General features: G+C 50.0%; 1 protein-coding gene across 1 annotated transcript; it reads right to left on the bottom strand.

Moving 5' to 3' along the window:
• Nucleotides 1–6,888: 6,888 nt before the first annotated feature.
• On the bottom strand, nt 6,889–21,313 carry Crebl2 (cAMP responsive element binding protein like 2). Its single transcript, XM_045139657.1, has 5 exons — nt 21,032–21,313; nt 13,271–13,468; nt 11,296–11,440; nt 9,914–9,950; nt 6,889–7,556 (listed from the first exon to the last, which is right to left on the bottom strand). The coding sequence occupies exons 1-4, from the start codon at nt 21,044–21,046 to the stop codon at nt 9,937–9,939; spliced, it is 372 nt and encodes a 123-aa protein (XP_044995592.1). The 5' UTR covers nt 21,047–21,313; the 3' UTR covers nt 6,889–7,556; nt 9,914–9,936.
• Between the last annotated feature and the right edge of the window lie 963 nt (nt 21,314–22,276).

Consider the following 22,276-nt stretch of genomic DNA (forward strand, 5'->3'; position numbering starts at 1 on the left):
ATGATGGGGGCCACCACACCTGGCATCTTCATGTGGGTTCTGGGGATCAAACTCAGGGCCTCATGCTTGTGAGGTCAGCACTTCACCCACTGGTCCATCTCTGCAGCCCCTCATCAGCCCTACAATGGTTAATCTTGTCAACCTGATAGAACTTGGAATCACCATGGGAACACGGCTCTCAGTGTGTCTGTGAGGGTATTTGTAGGAAGGCTTAACTGCAGAAAAACCACCTTGAATGTGGGTGGTACCATCTCATGGGTTGGTGTCCCAGACCAAATAAGAAGTTAAGAACCAGCATGCCTCTCTCTGCTTCCTGGCTACAGATGCAAGGTGACCAGCCCTCTCACACTTCTGTCCCCACGGCTAGAGCTGCTCTTCTGTCCTGCCTTTCCTGCCATGACAGGCTGTCCCCTGAAGCCATGAGCCAAAAGAAATCCTTTAATGGCAGGCATGATGGCACACATCTTTAATCCCAGCACTAGGAAGGCTGAGGTAAGAGGATCATTGTGAGTTTGAGGCCAGACCAAGATTATAGAGTGAATTCCAGGTCAGCCTGAGCTACAGTGAGACCCTACTTCAAAAACAAACAAACAAACAAACAAACCCAAAACAAAAGAAATCCTCCCTAAATTGCTTCTGTCAGGGATTCTATCATAGCAATGAACACAGCCTCTATTTAGCTTCCTAGTTACTCTTTGAAAGTAATCACTCCCTTTTTTGACAGATGAAACTAGCTGAGAGATTCAGTAATTCTGGGTGACTTGGAAAATGGATCCACTTAAAAAGTCCCCACTTAAAAAAAATGCAGGGGCTGGAGAAATGGCTCAGTGGTTAAGGCATTTGCCTGCAAAGCTTAATGACCCAGGTTCGATTCTCCAGTGCTCATGTAAAGCCAGATGCACAAGGTGGCACATGTGTCTGGAGTACATCTGCAGTGGCTAGAGGCCCTGGTATGCCAATTCTGTCTCTCTCTTTCTTCTTTTCTCTCTCTCAAATAGATAAAATAATTTTTTTTTAGATAAAATAATTTTTAAATGCTCTTCTTGTAAGCCAGGCATGGTGGCGCACACCTTTAATCCCAGCTCTTGGGAGGCAGAGGTAGGAGGATTGCCGTGAATGTGAGACCTCTCTGAGACTACACAGTGGATTCCAGGTCAGCCTGGGCTAGAGCAAGACCCTACCTCAAAAAAAAAAAAAAAAAAAAAAAGCTTTGCTTGTGTACAGACATATTGGAGTATTGTGAAACAGACAATTCAACATGCCTCTGGTGAAGATATTTATTTTTCATAAAAATATAATTATACAATGCTTTTCAGAGAAAAAAGAATCCTTCAATAACCTCAAATACCATATGGTTTAATAATCTCTTCTTTCAAAAACTAAATATGTAACAACATACCACTGATTTCTTGTGAAACATAGCACTTATTTTTGTCAAACTTACTTGCCTTTAACTACAAATTGGGCATAGTTTAAGTCTGTGCTTTCTGTAGCTAGCCAAGTCAAACCTGTCACAGTCCAAAGGTGATAAATTCTAGATGGTGGTGCTCCGAACTGCTGCTGAGCTCTTGCTGCAGTGAGAGTTCTGATTTGGACATAATAGAAAGATTTTTAGATCAAACAGAAAAATAATAAAATAAAATAAGAACTATGGCCTACAACGACCTGGTCGGAGGTGCCCAGATCACTGAGCTAATCCAGTATGTGGGAAGTTGACAGGGAAGCAATAGCAGAACGTGGCGGCTGTGAGTTCACAACGTGACTGCACCCTGACCCTCTTTCTTTGAGGAAGAAAGAAAAAGACATTTGAAAAGACGGTGTGCTGACTGAGAGGGTGAGGTACGCAGCCCCTGCACTCACCGAAGCCCCCATTCTCGGGCCCATCTGTCACCACATGGAGTGCGGTCAGTGTGTCCCTCCCCAGGGGAGTGGGAATGTGTCAACTCTTTACACCTGGTTCCTTACTTACTTCAAGAGGTCAACACATTCGGCCACAACACCCAAAGTGACACAAAAACTCCTCTTTAATACCAAGGACTATTCTCCCAGTTTGATTGACTCAAAATACCAAATGAGTAGGTTCAGAAATAAATTCAAATAAGCTGTAATTAACTTCCATCCCAAATTATATAACTTCTGCCTCAGGACGAAGTCTTATAAAGACATTAAGGGAGGAAGGAAAGTTCAAAGGACCCTGCAATTTAGACAGAAGAAATCCTCCAAGCACAGTGGAGGGGTCTCGCTGAGGAGCCACGTTCTCGTGGAATGTCTGCTCTGATAACACCTCTTCTGCGGAATTCGAAAGCTAACGAGCCAGGCAACATCAAGTAAGGCATGGGTTGTTTTGCAAAATACAAACATACAATTGGGTAGGCAAGCTGGCAAAAACACAACCATTACAGTCTGAACACTGTCTTGACAAGGCTTAGATTCTGAAGGGCTAAATATCAACAATTCACCTACATTTTGGGGTCCTAAGAAGACATTAAACCCTCTTGAGCTCCCACTCTTCCTAAGCACAAAGAAACCCGCAGCTGGGCTGCGGTTCCCCCACGCCTGCTACCTATCTGAGCTCATAGTCCGGATTCAAGGTCTTGACAGGCTCAGGCCAAGGAGGCTCCCTGTGCAAACTCGTGGCCTAAGAGTTCACAAACAGTGGTCCGGCTAGCGCTCTACCGCCAACACAAGCTCGTCCACGGCACTTCCTCTTAACTGCTGGTCTGGAACAAAGCACATTTTGTTTGGAAGCCAAATTCTGGCTCCGTAAGAGTGAAAAGCGATTAGAATTTAGCAGCAATAAAGAACACAATGCCTGAGTGAACTAGGGGAAGGAGCAGAGCCACAGTGCCCCACTGGGGGCAGTGAAGGTGCCTCGTCCGTCCCTCAACCGTAGCGGTCAGCGCACAGGGCGCTCAGAAAGAAGGACCCCGCAGTGGTCAGCCCACGGGGCGGTCAGGAAGAAGGACCCCGCAGTGGTCAGCCCACGGGGCGGGCAGGAAGAAGGACCCCGCAGTGGTCAGCCCACGGGGCGGGCAGGAAGAAGGACCCCGCGGCGGGCAGCGAGCGGGGCGGGCAGGAAGAAGGACCCCGCAGTGGTCAGCCCACGGGGCGGGCAGGAAGAAGGACCCTGCTGCGGTCAGCGCACAGAGCGGTCAGAAAGAAGGACCCCGCAGAGGTCAGCCCGCGGGGCGGTCAGGAAGAAGGACCTCTCGGCGGGCAGCGCGTGGGGCGGGCAGGAAGAAGGACCCCTCGGCGGGCAGCGTACAGGGTGGGCAGGAAGAGAGACCCCGCGGCGGGCAGCGCGTGCGGCGGTCAGGAAGAAGGACCCCGCGGCTGTCAGCGCACGGGGCGGGCAGGAAAAAGGACCCCGTAGTGGTCAGCGCACGGGGCGGTCAGGAAGAAGGACCCAGCAGCAGGCAGCGCACGGGGCGGGCAGGAAGAAAGAACCCACAGCGGGCAGCGCACGGGTGGTCAGGAAGAAGGAACCCACAGCGGGCAGCGCACAGGGCGGGCAGGAAGAAGGAACCCACAGTGGTCAGCGCGCAGGGCGGGCAGGAAGAAGGACCCTGCAGCGGTCAGTGCGCGGTGCGGTCAGGAAGAAGGAACCTGCAGCAGTCAGCGCACGGGGTGGGCAGGAAGGAGGAGGCGCGGCGGTCAGCGCACAGGGCGGGCAGGAAGAAGGAACCCGCGGCGGTCAGCGCGCAGGGCAGTCAGGAAGAAGGAGGCACGGCGGTCAGCGTATGGGTAGGCCAGGAAGAAGGACCCCGCGGCGGTCAGCGCGCTGGGCGGACAGGAGGAAGGACCCCGCGGCGGTCAGCGCGCGGGGTGGTCAGGAAGAAGGAACCCGCAATGATTAGCGTACGGGGCAGGCAGGAAGAAGGACCCTGCGGCAGACAGCGCAAGGGGCAGGCAGGAAGAAGGAGGTGCGGCGGTCAGCGTATGGGGCGGTCAGGAAGAAGGAACCTGTGGCGGTCAGCGTATGGAGCAGTCAGGAAGAAGGACCCTGCAGCGGTCAGCGTGCGGGGAGGCCAGGAAGAAGGAACCTGCAGCGGTCAGCGCATGGGGCGGGCAGGAAGGAGGAGGCGCGGCGGTCAGCGCGCAGGGTGGTCAGGAAGAAGGAACCCGCAGCGATTAGCGTACGGGGCAGGCAGGAAGAAGGACCCCGCGGCAGACAGCGCACGGGGCAGGCAGGAAGAAGGAGGCGCGGCGGTCAGCGCACGGGGAGGCCAGGAAGAAGGACCCCACGGCGGTCAGCGCACGGGGTGGTCAGGAAGAAGGAACCCGCGGCGGTCAGCGTATGGGGCGGTCAGGAAGAAGGACCTCGCAGTGGTCAGCGCGCAGGGTGGTCAGGAAGAAGGAACCTGCAGCGGTCAGCGAATGGGGCGGGCAGGAAGGAGGAGGCGCGGCGGTCAGCGCACGGGGTGGTCAGGAAGAAGGAACCCGCGGCGGTTAGCGTACGGGGCAGGCAGGAAGAAAGAACCCGCAGCGATTAACGTACGGGGCCAACAGGAAGAAGGACCCCGCGGCGGTCAGCGCACGGGGCGGGCAGGAAGAAGGCGCGGCGGTCAGTGCACAGGGAAGCCAGGAAGAAGGAACCCACAGCGGTCAGCGCGCGGGGTGGTCAGGAAGAAAGAACCCGCAGCGATTAACGTACGGGGCCGGCAGGAAGAAGGACCCCGCAGCGGTCAGCGCACGGGGCAGGCAGGAAGAAGGAGGCGCGGCGGTCAGCGCATGGGGAGGCCGGGAAGAAGGAACCCGCGGCGGTCAGCGCGCCGGCGGGCAGGAAGAAGGAGGCGTGGCGGTCAGCGCACGGGGCGGGCAGGAAGAAGGAGGCGCGGCGGTCAGCGCATGGGGAGGCCGGGAAGAAGGAACCCGCGGCGGGCAGCGCGTGGGGCGGTCAGGGAGAAGGAACCCATGGCGGTCAGCGTATGGGACGGTCAGGAAGAAGGACCCCACAGCGGTCAGCGCGAAGGGCGGGCAGGAAGAAGGAGGTGCGGCGGTCAGCACACGGGGAGGCCAGAAAGAAGGAACCTGCGGCGGTCAGCGTATGGGACGGTCAGGAAGAAGGACCCCGCAGCGGTCGGCGCGCAGGACGGGCAAGAAGAAGGAGGCGCGGCGGTCAGCGTACGGGGCGGGCAGGAAGAAGGAACCCGCGGCGGTCAGCGCGCAGGGCGGGCTGGAAGAAGAAGGTGCAGCGGTCAGCACACGGGGAGGCCAGAAAGAAGGAACCCGCGGCGGTCAGCGCGCAGGATGGTCAGAAAGAAGGACCCCGCGGCGATTAGCGTACGGGGCAGGCAGGAAGAAGGACCCCGCGGCAGACAGCGCACGGGGCGGGCAGGAAGAAGAAGGCGCGGCGGTCAGCGCACGGGGTGGGCAGGAAGAAGGAACCTGCAGCGGTCAGCGCGTGGGGTGGTCAGGAAGAAGGAACCCACGGCGATTATTGTACGGGGCAGTCAGGAAGAAGGACGCCACAGCGGTCAGCGCACGGGGCGGGCAGGAAGAAGGATGCCACGGCGGTCAGCGCACGGGGCGGGCAGGAAGAAGGACCCCGCCCGGTCAGCGCCCAGGGCGGCCAGTAAGAGGGAGCCCACGGCGGGCAGCGCACGGGGAGGTCAGGAAGAAGGAACCCGCGGCGGGCAGCGCACGGGGCGGTCAGGAAGAAGGAACCCGCGGCGGGCAGCGCACGGGGCGGGCAGGAAGAAGGAACCCGCGGCGGGCAGCGCACGGGGCGGTCAGGAAGAAGGAACCCGCGGCGGGCAGCGCACGGATCGGCCAGGAACAAGGACCCCGCGGCCGGCAGCGAATGAGGTAGGCAGAAGAAGGACCCTGCAGCGGGCAGGGCAGGAAGAAGGAACCCGCAGCGGCCAGCGCACGGGGCGGACAGGAAGAAGGAACCCGCAGCGGTCAGCGCACGGATTGGCCAGGAACAAGGACCCCGTGGCCGGCAGCGCATGGGGTAGGCAGGAAGAAGGAACCTGCGGCGGGCAGCGCACGGATCGGCCAGGAAGGACCCGGCGGCTGGCGGCCGGCAGCGCATGGGGTGGGCAGGAAGAAGGAACCTGCGGAGGGCAGCGCACGGGGCAGGCAGGAAGAAGGACCCCACAGCGGCCAGCGCACGGATCGGCCAGGAACAAGGACCCCGTGGCCGGCATCACACAGGGAGGGCAGGAAGAAGGACCCCACAGCGGTCAGCGCACGGGGTGGGCAGGAAGAAGGACCTCACAGCGGGCAGCACACGGGTCGGCCAGGAACAAGGACCCCGCGGCCGGCAGCGCACAGGGAGGGCAGGAAGAAGGAACCCGCGGTGGTCAGCACACAGGTCGGGCAGGAAGAAGGACTCCGTGGCCCGCAGCGCACGGGGCAGGCAGGAAGAAGGGGGGCAAAGGCCCATTGCCCGTGTGCACTTTCTGCCAGGGCCCTCTGCGGCCCTCCCCCCACAACGGAGACAGGGGAACAAGCGGCCAGCCCACAGTGGCCTTCGTCCCGGCTCAGAACACAGTCATAAGGGCACTCAAGTCAGGGAGGAAACGAAGTATTCTGCCAGCAGTTAAGGCCGTGAACCTTACCGGCAGTGCGTCCGTCGTTCTGTCTCAGGCATCAAGACCGACAATCAGTCTGGGCAGCTAGCGACATTGTCTTGAGAAAAAACGCGGCCGTAGCTGAGTCCACAAGCAAGCGTGTGCCAACAGTCACTCCTGCCCGCCCCACAGCCACGCAGACACACAACAGAAGCACACCCGTGCTTAGGACAGCAGGTTGTTAGGATATAAGGTATGCTGCTGAAGTCGCTGAAAGGTCACTTCTTGCTTAAAAATCAACCTGATTATTCTCGAGCTATCGATTGGGCCCTAGCAAACACTCATAAGTACAATTTGAGGAGACGGCATGGAAAGGTTTCAACAGAGGTTGTCTTGAGGGTTTTGCTGTAACATGCACACTATTTAAAACAGGCATGTCGCTAAGGATTATAAAAATAGAAATGCATACATTTGTCAATACAAATTCACAGCTTATGCTGGAATGGTTCACAGAAGAAATCATGGTTCATGCAGAAAATAAACATTAGTCAAGTTATAAAGAAATCTGATTAGGTCCTGAAAGGCTGAACACCTGTGGTCAGTAAACAGCCTGTTGGTTTCTTTTTGTGGGCAGTCAGAACCACCAGTGGCAGCGACAGCTAACACACACACACACAACTACATGAGTGACACGGGGGAGTGTACATTAACCAAAAGAGCAATGTGGGTGAAGGTGCAAAAGTACAGTCTCCACTCATTTTCCTCCACTCCTGTGTTTTTAAACATCACACCACATTCAATGTCAACAGGAATACCGGCCAGGTCTGCACATTTGTACATTTCTGAGTGTTGACAGTTACAGCAAGAGCCTTTGTGATGTCTGATCGTACATTTTTGGTAGAAATTACAGATTTATAGAGATGACTACTGAGCAGGGAGTAGGAAATGGAGCCAAGAAGTACCATCTTCCAATTATCCACTGTAGAAATGAGAATACTGGCTTCAGTCACAGACTCTGCGTGTCACACAGTCTTCACCCTGCAAACATAAATCCCATTCGCCAATGTTAGAAAGTTTTCAAAGCCAGTGAAGTTTGGTTAATCTATGCTAATATTCATAATTTTTTATTTGAACAGTGTCTCGTATGGCTCAGGCTTGCCTCAAACTCTCTATGTAGCAGAGGCTGACCCCACATTCCTCTTGCTTCAGCCTAAGATTACAGGTGTATACCACCAAATCTAGCCAAAATTCATGATCTTTTTTTCATGTTACTAGATATAGGAAGACTGCTGTAACCTAGGCTAGCCTTGAACTCACGGCAATCTTCCTTCTTTAGCCTCCTAAGAGCTGGGATACCAGTTGTAAGTCACTAGCTAGGAATTCCAGGTCAGCCTGGACTAGAGTAAGACCCTACCTCAAAAAAAACAAAAAGAAAAATGAACTGGTATGTTTTTTTTTTCTTTCACTAATTAAGGTCCGATAGTACTGCATATAATAAAAGTTACTTAAAAGCCTATTCCGGGCTGGAGAGATGGCTTAGCAGCTAAGGCATTTGCCTACAAAGCTTAAGGGCTTAGGTTCAAAAAACCAATTCCTTCAATTTTGTAAAAATTTTTCTTTCTTTTTTCTTTTCTTTACTGCAAGTAGAGAGATAGAGACAGAGAGAATGGGCACACCAGGGTCTCTAGGAAATGCAAACGAATTACAGATGCATGCGCCCCTTTGTGTATCTGGTTTTACGTGGTTACTGGGGAATTGAATCTGGGTCGTTAAGACTTTGCGGGCAAAGCACTTTAATTGCACAAGGTGGCACATGTATCTGGAGTTCATCTGCAGTGGCTAAAGGCCCTGGTGCACCCATTCTCTGTCTGCCTCCTCCTCTCTCTCTCTTAAATAAATAAACATTTAAACAACAACACAAAGAACTGGTAGTGTCTCCTTACAACTATTTCAGTGCTCCTCGAGTGACCACGCAGTGAAGGAAACACGAAATTTTCACCCTCGGCCTCCCACATGAGGAGTCACAGGCCTGACCCCTGGGGCCTGACTCCTGGCCTCACTCCACTACCCTCTGTCTCTGGACACCCACAGGCATCTCATGGGCCCCGATGTCTCGCTTTGAAGAAAAATAAGCTCATTACATGCCAACAACCTAAACAAAAGACTACAACCACAATCCTTAGATAAAAGCAGGTATATTTTCATAACTTTGGATTCAAGAGTGGAATCTTCGAAATGACACCAAAAACATGAGCAACAGAATAAAAAAGGAAGATAAACTAGATTACACCAAAATTAAAATAGTCTGTATGTCAAAGGGCACTATCAAAAAGTGAAACAGGGCTGGAGAGATCGCTTAGCAGTTAAGGCACTTGCCTGCGAAGATTAAGGACCCAGTTTCGATTCCTCAGTACACACAGATGCACAAGGTGGCACTTGCTTCTGGAGTTCATCTGCAATGGTTAGAGGCCCTGGCATGTCCTCTCTATCTTCCTCTTTCTCTCTCTCTCAAGTAAATAAATAAAATATTTTTTAAAATTTTAAGTAAAAAAGAGCTTAGGAATGAGAGGCTGGGCACGGTGGTGCATGCTTTTAAATTTAATCCCAGCACTTGGGAGGCAGAGGCAGAAGGATCATTAGTTTGAGGCCACCCTGAGACTACACAGTGGATTCCAGGTCAGCCTTGGCTATAGTAAGACTCTATCTCAGAAAAGCAGAACAAACGGGGGAAAAAAAAATAGGAAAAGCCTATCAAATGACAATGAGATACTATTTCACACTCAGTGGTATGGCTATAGTTTTATTTATTTATTTGACAAAGAAAGAGGGAGAGAATTGGGCGCATCAGGGCCTCTAGCCACTGCAAATGAATTTCAGACACCTGCTACCCCTTGTGCATCTGGCTAATGTGGGTCCTGGGGAATCGAACCTGAATGCTTCTGAACTGTTATTTAAAATAGTTTAAAAAAAATATTTTGTTTATTAGAGAGAGAGAAGTTGAGCAAACCAGGGCCTCCTGCCCCTACAAATGAATTCCAGCCCATGTGCGAATTTGTGCGTCTGGTTTGTCATGGGTACTGGGGAAATAAACCCCATCCATCAGGCATCAAACACCTTTGTGGGGGCGCGCACCTTTAATCCCAGCACCGGGGAGGCAGAGGTCGGAGGATCACTGTGAGCTCCAGGCCACTCTGAGACTACATAGTGACTTCCAGGTCAGCTTGGGCTAGAGTGAGGCCCTACATTGAAAAACAAAAAAACAAAACACCTTTAACCATTAAGCCATCTCTCCAGCCCCTAAAATGGTTAAGTTTTTTAATTTATTAATTTTCATGGTATGTAACTTTCACCTCAACAGAAAGAAAAAGAACCTTGGCTGGGCTAAGGGTGCTTACCTCGAGTGTGTGAAGCCCTGGGTTTAATTTCCCAGCACTGCAAAAGAAAAAGAAAAGAAATAATTCTTGGAATGACAACACTGGACTAGAAGGAGCCTGGGCCGGTGAGAACTCCCCCGCCACTGTCTTCTGTGACCGGGCACCTTGCTCATTCACCGCAGCTCTCCTTCACTGCGTTTGGTGCTAGGATTGAACCCAGGACTTTCAGCATGCCAACACACAATCAATTTCTGAGTTACACCCTCACCCAAGAGGTGTAATTCTTTTCCTTTCTTTTTTATTTTAATTTTTTATTTACTTGAAAGAGAGAGAGAGAGCATGGGCTCGCCAGGGCCTCCAGCCACTGCAAACCAACTCCAGATGCATGCACCCCCTTGTGCATCTGGCTTACGTGGGTCCTGGAGAGTCGAACCGAGATTCTTTGGCTTTGCAGGCAAATGCCTTTACCACTAAGCCATCTCTCCAGCCCCCCTCCTTCTTTTTCGAGGTTGGGTCTGGCACTGGCCCAGGCTGACCTGGAGTTCACTATAGAGTCTCAGGGTGGGCTCAAACTCATGGCCATCCTCCTACCTCTGCCTCCCGAGTGCTGGGATTAAAGGTGTGCGCCACCACGCCCAGCCTAGAAATATAATCTTTTAACACAATTTCTTGAATAGCTATTTAAGATAAGTGTAAGTTAAATTAGTTTGTAAACTAGTGGTAATATTGACCATAATGAGGTAAGCACCACTTTAATTTATGAGCTTTCCACCTTAAATTATTTTTTGGTTTTTCGAGGTAGGGTCTCACTCTAGCTCAGACTGACCTGGAGTTCACTATGGAGTCTTGGGATGGCCTCGAACTCACAGCAATCCTCTTACCTCTGCCTCCTGAGTGCTGGGATTAAAGTCGTGCGCCACCACGCCTGGCTAACCTTAAATTTTTTTGTGCTTTTTTTTTTTTGTTTGTTTGTTTGTTTTCAAGGTATGGTTTCACCGTAGCCCAGACTGACCTGGAATTCACTACATAGTCTCAAGCTGGCCTGGAACTCATGGTGATCTTCCTACCTCTGCCTCCTGAGTGCTGGATTCAAGGCGTGCGTCACCACATCTGGTTCTACCTTAAGTTTTTAACAGTTGCCTTTTTTTTTTCTTTTGAATAGGCTCATTCTGTGCCCAGCTTGGCCTCCGACTTGCAGTTCTCCCAACTGCTGGCATACAGGTGTGCGGGCAGCTTCAGCTGGCAGATTCCAGGCAAAAGGCATTTCAGTATTGAGAATGAATTCCCATCTCACATGGGGAGTATATACTGATGACATCAACACCTTATCTTATGTAGAGGAATCCTCCCTACTGGTCCACAGAAACCACCGTGGGGTGCTCTGTGCAATGGGCGGTACTCACGGGCATTGCTGTTAGCATCTGTCTTCCCCGCTTTGGGGTGCCTGCCTGCATTCTGCTGAGGCTTATTGTGCTCTTCTCCAGTGAGCAGGGCCTTTATTTCAGAAGGGATTTTTCCTTGGTCCATCGCCATGCACCACTGCTTGTACTGAAATATAGGAAATATTTGTACAAGTTAATATGGCGGATGCGCCGCTTATGGAGATTCTAATGTACGAACTCCCATGAATCTGGAGCTGTGACTTGGTGCTGAGGAGGCACTTGCTTGGTATGTATGAGGCCCTGGCTTTGAGATCGTCCGGAACTGAAAAAAAACAAGACTCCTATGACTAGAGGTCATGTTGTCTACTGAGAGTCTCCTGGGCTGGATACAAGATCTGCAACTTGGGCAAGGGAGATGGCTTAGCAGTTAAGGAACTTGCCAGCAAAGCCAATGACCTAGGTTCGATTCCCAGGACCCATGTAAGCCAGATGCACAAGGGGGCACATAGGTTTGGAGTTTGTTTACAGTGGCTGGAGGCCCTGGTATGCCCATTCTCTCTCTTTACCTGTCTATTTCTCTCTAATAAATGAATAAAAATAAAATAAAAAAGATCTGCAGCTTACAGAAGATCCTGGGAAAGTCACAAGCAAATCTTGTGATGTCGCTTATAGATGCTCTCCAGTCAAAGGAGCCTCCCCACAGCACATCCACTAGCTAGACTCCTCAGCAGGTTTTAAAACTGAGAAGGTATTACTTCTATTCTCACTAAACCTCTGCTGGGCAGCAGGAGTTACTGTCACATGTACGAGTAGGTGGGTATATCTACCAAAGTAAAGCAGACCGAAGATTCTGCCCTCACCTGACTCAAATTCAACATATTAATTAAAACATTACTGAACCAGGCATGGGGGCACATGCCTTTAATCCTAGCACTCAGGAGGCTGGTAGGAGGAGCATCATGAATTTGAGGTCAGACTGAAACTACATAGTAAATTCCAAGTCAGCTTGGGATAGAGTGAGACCCTACCTCAAAAAAACAAAAAAGGGGTGGAGAGATGGCTTAGCAGTTAAGGTGCTTGCCTGTGAAGCCCAAGGACCCAGGTTCTATTCCCCAGTACCCACGCAGGCCAGATGCACAAAGTGCATGTTCCTTTGCATGGCTGAAGGTCCTGGCACACCCATTCTCTCTATATATCTACCTCTCTCTCAGAGAAATAAAGTTAAAAAAAAAAACAACAAAACACTAGTTTTACAATGATCATGATAGTACCAGCTGTCTCTTCTGAGCCCACAGTAAAGGAGTTACAATTATGTTTTATCACTCTTATAGTTCTACAACCACTACCCAAAGTCTGAATGGATGAATGAAAACATGTAAAATAACTTATATGTAATATAAATGGTGTCATCACTGCCAGGCGTGGTGGGGCACACCTTTAGTACCAGCACTCGGGAGGCAGAGGTAGCAGGATCGCTGTGAGTTAGGGTTAGGCCAGCCTGGGACTATGGAGAACCAGGTCAGGGTGGGCTACACAGTGAGACGCTACCTCGAAAAAAAACAAACAAAAAACGATGTCATACTGTACAGCCATACATCGTTACACTTTTGCCACTTAGCAATGTAACTGAATGTCCTTCTACGTGAGTAAAGATGCGTGTGCACCGTGATCTGCACGTGACACGCGCACGGCGCTGTGCAGCCCAGGCTGGCCAGCCTCCTGGTGCTCATCCCGGGCCCCACGCTGGGGTTTCGCCGGTCACCTGGCTGCGTCACTGGCAGAAGTCGTGCGATTGGCTTAGCAAATCCACGGCGGGGCGAATGCGCGTTATTCCCCGCCTCCTGCCGGAGTTCCGCAGTGAGTCCCGCACCTCCCGCTCCCCGTCTGCCGCCTGGCTGACAGGTTCACTCTCTCCCCAGCGTTTGCTGTTTGCTCAGTGCATCTCTCCTTGCCCATCTGTGGCTGACGTTCCTCACGCGCCCCCGAAAGACCTCACCATTTCCAGTTCCTCTCGGAGGGCACATATAGCTCTTTCTCGACTGGACACCAGCTCTTCCAAGTACTGGTACCTCAGCTTCTTCCGCGCCCGGCATTCCCTCGCGCTCTGCCGGCTCCGCTCCAGCTTCGCCTTCAGGTCGATCTTGGCTGGCTTCCGGCCCCGCTTGCCGGGCTTCTTCACTTTGCCACCAACCACCTTCGGCACGGAAGAGGGGACATGTCACTTTTCTTTCTGTTCTGTCTATAGCAGGGCAGCTACAGTTGTCCATCAGCAAAGAGAACACTTACAAATAATAAGTGAAGCATACAGAAGACAAGTAAAATCCTGCCCCATAATCCTCCTGGGTCTTGTCTTCATTTTTTTGTACTTTTCAAAATTATTTTTGTTTATTTTTATTTATTTGAGAGCAACAGACAAAGACGGAGAGAGAAAGAGAATGGGTGCACCAGGGCCTCCAGCCACTGCAAACGAACTCCAGACGCCTGCGCCCCCTTGTGCATCTGGCTAACGTGGGTCCTGGGGAATCGAGCCTCGAACCAGGGTCCTTAGGCTTCACAGGCAAGCGCTTAACCGCTAAGCCATCTCTCCAGCCCCTTTTGAACTTTATAAACATAACACTGTTATTTATTTATTTATTTGAGAGAGAAAGAGGCAGATAGAGACAAAGTGACAGAGAGAATGGGTTTGCCAGGGTCTCTAGCGACTGCCAATGACGTCCAGACACTTGCACCACCTGTACATGTGGCTTATGTGGGTATTGAGGAATCAAAGCTGGGTCCTTAGGCTTTGCATGCAAACACTGAACCACTAAGCCATCTGTCCAGCCCTTTTCTTCATATTTTTGTTTTCACATGTGTATGTGCGTGGTGTGTACATGTGGGGGGTGGGTGCAGGTGTGTGTTGGGAGGGTGTTTTCCTCAATTGCTCTGCACCTTATTTGTGGAGACAGCTAGCCAGCCTTGCATACACTTGGCAGGGATAAGAGACCCTTGTCACCACACCCAGCTTTGCATGTGGACACTGAGATTCCAAACTCAGGCCCCCATGCCTGCACAGCAAACATTTACTCACTGGGCCTTTATTTTTTTTTGGGGGGGGGAGACAGGGTCTCACATTAGAATTGGCTTCAAACTAAACTGAATAGCCAAGGATGACCTTGAACTTCTTATTTTATTTACTTATTGTCTGGTTTTTCAAGGTAGGGTCTCACTGTAGCCCAGGCTGACCTGGAATTCACTCTGTATTCTCAGGGTGGCTTTGAACTCACGGCAATCCTTCTACCTTTGCCTCCCGAGTGCTGGGATTAAAGGCGTGCGCCACCATGCCCGGCAACCTTTACCTCCTCTTGCAAGCAGGGAGAGAGAAGAGGGACAGACAGAATGGGTGCGCCAGGAACTCTAGCCATTGCAAATAACCTCCAGATAAATGTGCCACCTTGTGCACATGGTTTTATGTGGGCATTGGGGAATTGAGCCTGGGTCCTTTGGTTTTGCTGGCAAACACCTTAACCGCTAAGCCTTCTCTCCAGTCCTAAAATGTTTTAAAAACTCAATGGGGGCTGGAGAGATGGCTTAGCGGTTAAGCGCTTGCCTGTGAAGCCTAAGGACCCCAGTTCGAGGTTCAGTTTCCCAGGTCCCACGTTGCCAGATGCACAAGGGGGTGCACGCGTCTGGAGTTCGTTTGCAGAGGCTGGAAGCCCTGGCGCGCCCATTCTCTCTCTCTCCCTCTATCTGTCTTTCTCTCTATGTCTGTCGCTCTCAAATAAATAAATAAATAATTTTTAAAAAATTGTTTAAAAACTCAATGGTAGTCAGGCATGGAGCACACTCTTTAATCCCAGCTTGGTAGGCAGAGGTGAGAGGGTCACTGGGAGTTCAAGACCAGCCTGTGACTGCAGAGTGAGTTCCAGGTCAGCCTGGGCTACAGTGAGACCTACCTCAAGAGGAAAAAAAAAAACAAAACCTCTAGCTTATAGAGTCTAGAAAAAGCTACGTGCATATCCAAGGCCTGTAATCCTAGAACTTGGGTGGATGAGTCAGGAGGATCACAGTTCAAGGTCATCCAGGATTGCAGCGTGAGACCCCTTACAAACAGAACATAAAGGGGCTGGAAATGTAGCTCAGTTGATAGTGTTTGCCTGGCATATACAAAACCCCGAGTTCAATTCCCAATACTGCATACACAGGACTGATGGCACCTGCTTACAATCCCAGCACTGGGGAGGCAGAGGCAAGGATCAGGAGTTCAAGGCCATCCTCAGCTACATAGCACATTTGAGGCCAACTGGGCTTATAGGAGACCCTGTCTCAAACAAAGAAATAGAAAAGGCCAAGCAAACAAGGCCTACAAACTGAACACAGCAACATATAAAGTGGACTGATTGACGGACACACCTCAGGGGAGTCTCCCTGGAATAACGGCTACCTTAACATCTGGAAATCCTTCACTATAATACACTCTAGTAACAGACGATACAGGATCAACATGGCACATTCATCTCAATAGACTCAATGAAGAAGGGGACTGGGAAATAGCTCAGTGCTTGTTTGTAAAACCTACTGGCCTGGTTTTGATTCCCCAGTACCCATGTAAAGGCATATAGGAGCACACCCCTTTAATCCCACACTCAGGAGGCAGAAGTAGGATTACTTTGAGTTCAAGGTCAGCCTGAGACTACACATTGAATTCCAGGTCAGCCTGGGCTAGAGCAAGACCCTACCTAAAAAAAAAAGGGGGGGTGCACACAAGAGGTGAAGAGGATCAAGAGTTCAAGGGTGGGTGGCTGGAGAGACTGCTTAGAGTTAAGACATTTGCTAGCAAAATCAAAGGATTGATGGCACCTGCTTATAATCCCAATCAAAGGATCCAAGTTCAGCTCCCCAGTACCCATGTAAAGCCAGATGCACAGGTGGTACACGCGTCTTGAGTTAAGCTTGCAGCAGCTAGTGGCCCTGAACGCCTACTCTCTCTTTCTCTCTCTGCCTGTAAATAAATAAAAATAATTTAAAAAAGAGTTCAGAGTCATTCATTCATATGTATGTATGTATGTAGCGGCACGAGGTCTTGGGACAGAGCTCGGCAGATGGAACACGGACACACAGCTCAGGCATGTTCTCTTGTAGCTCATGCTGTCTTTGAACTTGATACGTAGCTAAGGATGACCTTGAACAACAACAACTTTTTTTTTTTCTTTTTGGTTTTTTGAGGTAGGGTCTCACTGTAGCCCAGGCTGACCAGGACTTCACTATGCAGTCTCCGGCTATGAACTCACAGCGCTCCTCCTACCTCTGCTTCTGGAGGGCTGGGATTAAAGGCGTGTGCCATGCCTGACAAGATGTTCTTTCCTTCCCAAGTTACCTAACAGGATTCTAGCACGTTTATATTTGACTCTGCGACTTAGCATGCTCGCAAGCCCTCCCTTTTCTGTGCCCCAGCTGTAGCTGCATTTTGGCCAGTTGCCCTGGCTGGTATGTTCATTGAGGGACAAGTCCCACGCACAGCAGGACAATCTCCTCGACGGCACCATGTCCCAATCAATCACTAATAACTAGTACTCTAAGGTACAGCACCAGATGAAGTTTTATTTCCCCGCTACCATTTGCTAGCTTTCTTAAAAAAACATTTGAGAGTCAGAGGAAGAGAGAAAAAAGAGAAAGAGAGAGAGAATGGGTACGCCAGGGCCTCTAGCCACTGTAAATGAACTCCAGACACATGTGCCGCCTTGTGCATCTGGCTTACCTGGGTCCTAGAGTCCTGAGGCTTTGCAGGCAAGCACCTTAACCATTAAGGCATCTCTCCAGTCCCCATTTGCTAGTTTCAGAAATAGCTGTTACAGTAGTTGGCCGTGGTGGTGCACGCCTTTAATCCCAGCACTCGGGAAGCAGAGGTAAAGAGGATAAACATGAGTTCAAGACCACCCTGAGACTACATAGTGAATCCCAGGTCAGCCTGGTCTAGAGTGAGATCCTACCTTGCGAAAACAAGCAAACAAAAAGAAGAAGAAATGAAAAAGAGAGAACTCCATGTGATCTTTTTTTAGTATTTGACTTTTATTTATTTATTTATTTGACAGAGAAAGAGGGAGAGAGAGACAATGGGCACGATAGGGGCTCCAGCCACTGCAAACGAACTCCAGATGCATGTGCCCCCTTATGCATCTGGCTAATGCGGGTCCTGGGGAATCTAACCTGGGTCCTTTGGCTTTGCAGGCAAGTACCTTAACTGCTAAGCCATCCCTCTAGCTCACCATGTGATCTTTTGATAAGGAAATAACTCAAAATCTGATGTACTTTTCTGGACTTGTTTAGAGATTACTGGAGACTTTAAGGAAGAAACCTGTTATAGGGCTGGAGAGATGGCTTAGCAGTTATGACACTAGCCTGCAAAACTAAAGGATCCAGGTTCGATTCCCCAGGACCTATGTAGGCCAGATGACAAGGTGGCACATGTGTCTGGAGTTTGTTTGCAGTGGTTGAAGGCCCTGTGTGCCCATTCTCGCTCTTGCTCTATCTGCTTCCTTCTCTCTCTCTTTCTTTCTTTCTTTCTTTCTTTCTTTCTTTCTTTCTTTCTTTCTTTCCTTCTCTCTCTCTCTCTCAAATAAACAAAATTAAAATTAAAAATTAATAAAAAGAAAGCTGGTATATGTTTCAAAGTTCTGAAAAAGATACAACTGAAAATTATATACTGTGTCAGAGTTTCCAGCCGAGAAAATTAAACAGTAATACATTCTCCCAGCATCCTTAAAACAACCATCACATTAGTATTATTTTCTGGGACAGATAAAAGATACAGTATTAATTAGATCAATCTCATTTCAGAATTAACACTGAAAGAAAAATGGAACAAGGACTATGGAAAAATATTTTCAGGATTTTCTGGAAACCTTTCAGAACTCTCCCTTTTTGTTTTGGAAACGTCACTTCCTGTCAGGAAGGGGTTGCTACTTCACAAGCAATGGGTTTCTCTGGGTGTGCCCCAAGCCAGGGTGCAGTACTGGGTTTTCCCTCCCCGTCACGCTTCTCGAAGCTTCAGCGTGAAGAAGAGTTTACATTTCCAGCAAAGAGAGGCTGGAAATGTTTTTCTATCTCTCTGAGGATGTGTGAAACAAAAAACTGGATGGTAACAAAAGTTTTACTGGTTAGGAAAAAAAGGACACCCCAAGGAATATGTGAGAGACTAGAAAATCCGCAGACTTTGAAAGGCATAGGAAAGGGCTGATGGATTTCTTTCTTTTTCTTTTTCTTTATCTTTCTCTTTTATCCTTTTTTTTTTTTTTTTAAATTTCTTTGTTTTTCAAGGTAGGGTTTCACTCTACCCCAGGCTGACCTGGAATTCACTATTCAGGGTGGCTTTGAACTCACAGTGATCCTCCTACCTCCAAGTGCTGGGAGTAAAGGTATGCGCCACCATACCCAGCTGATTAATTTCAACTTTAAAAATTGAACATAGAGCCAGAGGTAGGAGGCAGAGATTTGAGGATTGTCGTGAGTTTGAGGCTATCCTGAAACTACACAGAGAATTCCAGGTCAGCCTGAGCTAGAGTAAGACCCTACCTTGGGGAGAAAAAAAAAGAACTGAACATAAGGCTGGAGAGACGGCTCAGTGGTTAAGGTGCTTGCCTACAAAACCTAAGAACCAAGTACAACTCCCCAGCACCCTGTAAAGCCGGATTCATAAAAGAAGCACGTGCATTGGAGTTTGTTTCTAGTGGCTGGGAGGCCCATTCTCTCTCTGTTTGCAAATAAATAAATAAATAAAATATATACTTTTTACATTGAACATAAATTTTGTGTCATGAGTGATGGTACACACCTGTAATCCCAACACCTGGGGGATAAAGGCAGGATAGGAGTTCACAGTCATCCCTGTCTACAGAGGGAGTTTAAGGCCAGCTTGGGCTACAAGAGAATTTGTCTCAAAAAATATATAGTAGGGACTGGAGAGATGGCTTAGAGATTAAGGTGCTTGCCTGCAAAGCCAAAGGACACAGGTTTGATTTCCCAGTACCCACAAAAAGCCAGATACATAAAGTGGAGCATGTGTCTGGAGTTCCTTTGCAGTGGCTAGAGGCCCTGGCACCTCCATTCTTTCTCCTCTGCCTGAGGTTTAAAAAAAGGGGGGCAGGGTAGAGATGAGATATTCAAGTAGATTTAAATTAAAAAAAAATTATTATGTGGCAAAACTTGGATTCCAGACTCTACCCAAATAGCAACAGGAGCTTAGCAATGTTCCAACTAACCACAGGAAAAGAGCTGGGGGGGGGGGGCTGAACCAATGAGATGAATGGGGCACTGAGGAAAGGGAGTAAGCCCATGAGAAGGTGGGGAAATCACCAATGGAAAATAGTACTGCTTCAAGGTGCACTACTTAAGCTCTCTACATTGTAAAAGGACCAGGAGGCGGCAAGAAAGGACAAAAAAATGAGGCCTTTGGTTTCCCATCAGGAATAGATGGTAAGACCCTATTGCTGAAAACTCCACATACTTGGGCTGTAAGGTCACTGAGAAATCCTGCTGGAACTGAGCTGAAAACCTCCTCTGTGTAGACAGCTAACAGAAGACTTTCAATGGGACAGGGAGAAATCACCAGTGAAGATACTCAACAGTGGACACTGCAAGCCTTATATTTGGCCAGCTAGGCCAAATGAGCCAACGGGTACAACAGTGACATGTCTGTCATGGTGGAAACCAACTGCCCTCTAATTGGACTGGAGGCCTGCTCCATGGGAGGAAATACATCCCTGATACTGAAAACCTGCAACAGGGGTAATCATGAGCCCTAGGGGTGTAACGTCTGCTGCTGTCTGGCTAAATATATATACTATGCTCACCAAACTGCCCAGTAAGCACTTCTCTTAATGTTCATACCTGTATATTAATGCTAATATACTCACTTTTGGTTAGAGAAGCTTCTCTTTTCAGATGGCAGTGACCTTGGGATGACTCAGAAGGAACCATGGTGCTGAGAAGTGACAGAGGAGTGCTCAGCACTACAATATCTCTATCACAGCTTCCAAGGCTCAGGGTCCATTGCAGAAGAGGTGGCAGAAAGAATGTAAGAGCCAAAGGAAGGGTAGGAATCCTTACAACGTGCTCCTCCAGACATACAATAGCCTGGATATCCATGACCTCACAGTGCCTGACACTACTTACACAAGACCATCGTAACAGGAGGAAAAGATCATGACATCAAAATAAAAGAGAGACTGATTGAGAGGGGGAGGGGATATGATTGAGAGTGGAGTTGCAAAGGGGAGAGTGGGGGAACTACCATGGGCTATTGTTTACAATCGTGGAAGTTGTCAATAAAAAAATGAAATAAAAAGGCTGGAGAGATGGCTTAGTGGTTAAGGTCTGTGAAGCCAAAGTACCCAGGTTGAATTCCCCAGGACCCACGTAAGCCAGACACACAAGATGGTGCACACGTTTGGAGTGTGTCTGCAGCGGCTGAAGGCCCTGGCGTGCCCATTCTCTACCTCTCTCAAACATATACATATTTTAAGCACACTTGTTATTCTTCACTTGTCTCCATAGGCATGTCAAGGGCGGGAGCTTGCACTAAGCCTCGGAGTGTGAACCTTTGCAAAGCCGAGGGGTCCTGGCTGGACACAGGCAGCCGGGGCTCGCCGGGCCCCAGGCCGGGCACCAACGGGGCAGCGGGCGCGGAGGTCGAGGGGTCTCTGCGGCGCCGGCGTGGCTCAGCGGTGGGACAGCACCGAGGACAAGCAAAGGCGGGGACGGGGTGCGAACCCGGACTTACCTTACTGTCGTCCATCTCGCAGCACGGGCCGGCCTGGCCGGGCGCGCCCTCCCCGCTCCTCCGCTGGCTCGGCCCGCCCGGCCCGGGGAAGAAGGAGCTATGATGGTGCTGAGTGCCTTCGCCTAACAGTTCGCTTCCCCGCAGCCACAGTCACGGGGACGGGGACCGGTTCGGGAATGACAGAGCGGCCGCCGCCTCCTCCTCCCCTTCCATGACAAGTCTTCCCGGCTGTGTTTACGGACGCCCTGGAAAACCGCCCGCTAAACTTCACAGGGGGCGGGAGTGTGGCCCGCCCGACTTGGCCCTTCCGGGCTGCCGTAACGCCGCGGCCTCCTGGGAGTTGTAGTTTTCCTTCCCGCGGTCTCTGCTTAGCTGACTGCAAAGAGAACTACAACGTCCATAAACCCTGCGCTCGGCTTGGCTGTTTTCCAGAGGCCTACTAGGGCCCGGGAGGCGGAGCTAGAACCGAGGTGAAACTACATGTCCCACCATGCCGGGAGGCTAAATAAATTAAAAAAATAAATAAAGTTTTAGCTGGTGAATGCCAGAGGCCTGGTGGTGAAAGGAGGAAGTTTGAGGCCCTGCGGAAGCTAAGTTGTAGATGGGGAAAATGGAAGCAGGCCCTCTGCTGGGACGCTGGGGAAATGCTACGAGAAATAAAATTAAATAAGGAAAAATAAACGGAGCAGCCTGGCGTGGTGGTGCACGCCTTTGTTGCCAGCACTCAGGAGGCAGAGGTGGGACTGCCGTGAGTTCAAGGCCAGCCTGAGACTACGTAGTGAATTCTAGGTTTTCCTGGGCTAGACCAAAAAAAAAAAAGGTGAGGGCTGGAGAGATTGTTAGTGTTTAAGGCTTTTGCCCGAAAAGCCTAAGGACCCGGGTTTGATTCCTCAATTAATATATAAAATAAAAAAAAGGATGAAAGTTATTTTTTTTTAAAGTAAAAGGGCCCTAAATGTCCCTCAATGGGTAGAGAAACCAATTGCGAGCTATACACATGAAGGAATATTAATATTGGGCCATTAAAAAGAATAAAATCGGGATGGAGAGATGGCTTAGTGGTTAAGGCGCTTTCCTGCAAAGCCTAAGGACCCAGGTTTAATTCCCCAGTACCCACATAAAGCCAGATGCATAAAGTGGCACACACATCTGGAGTTCGTTTGCGGTGGCTAGAGGCCCTGGTGCACCCATATTCATTTATCCCCCTCTCTTCCCCTTGCAAATAAATTAAAAAAAAAAAAGAGG

Source organism: Jaculus jaculus, chromosome 23 (assembly GCF_020740685.1).
Source record: "Jaculus jaculus isolate mJacJac1 chromosome 23, mJacJac1.mat.Y.cur, whole genome shotgun sequence".
Taxonomy (NCBI): domain Eukaryota; kingdom Metazoa; phylum Chordata; class Mammalia; order Rodentia; family Dipodidae; genus Jaculus; species Jaculus jaculus.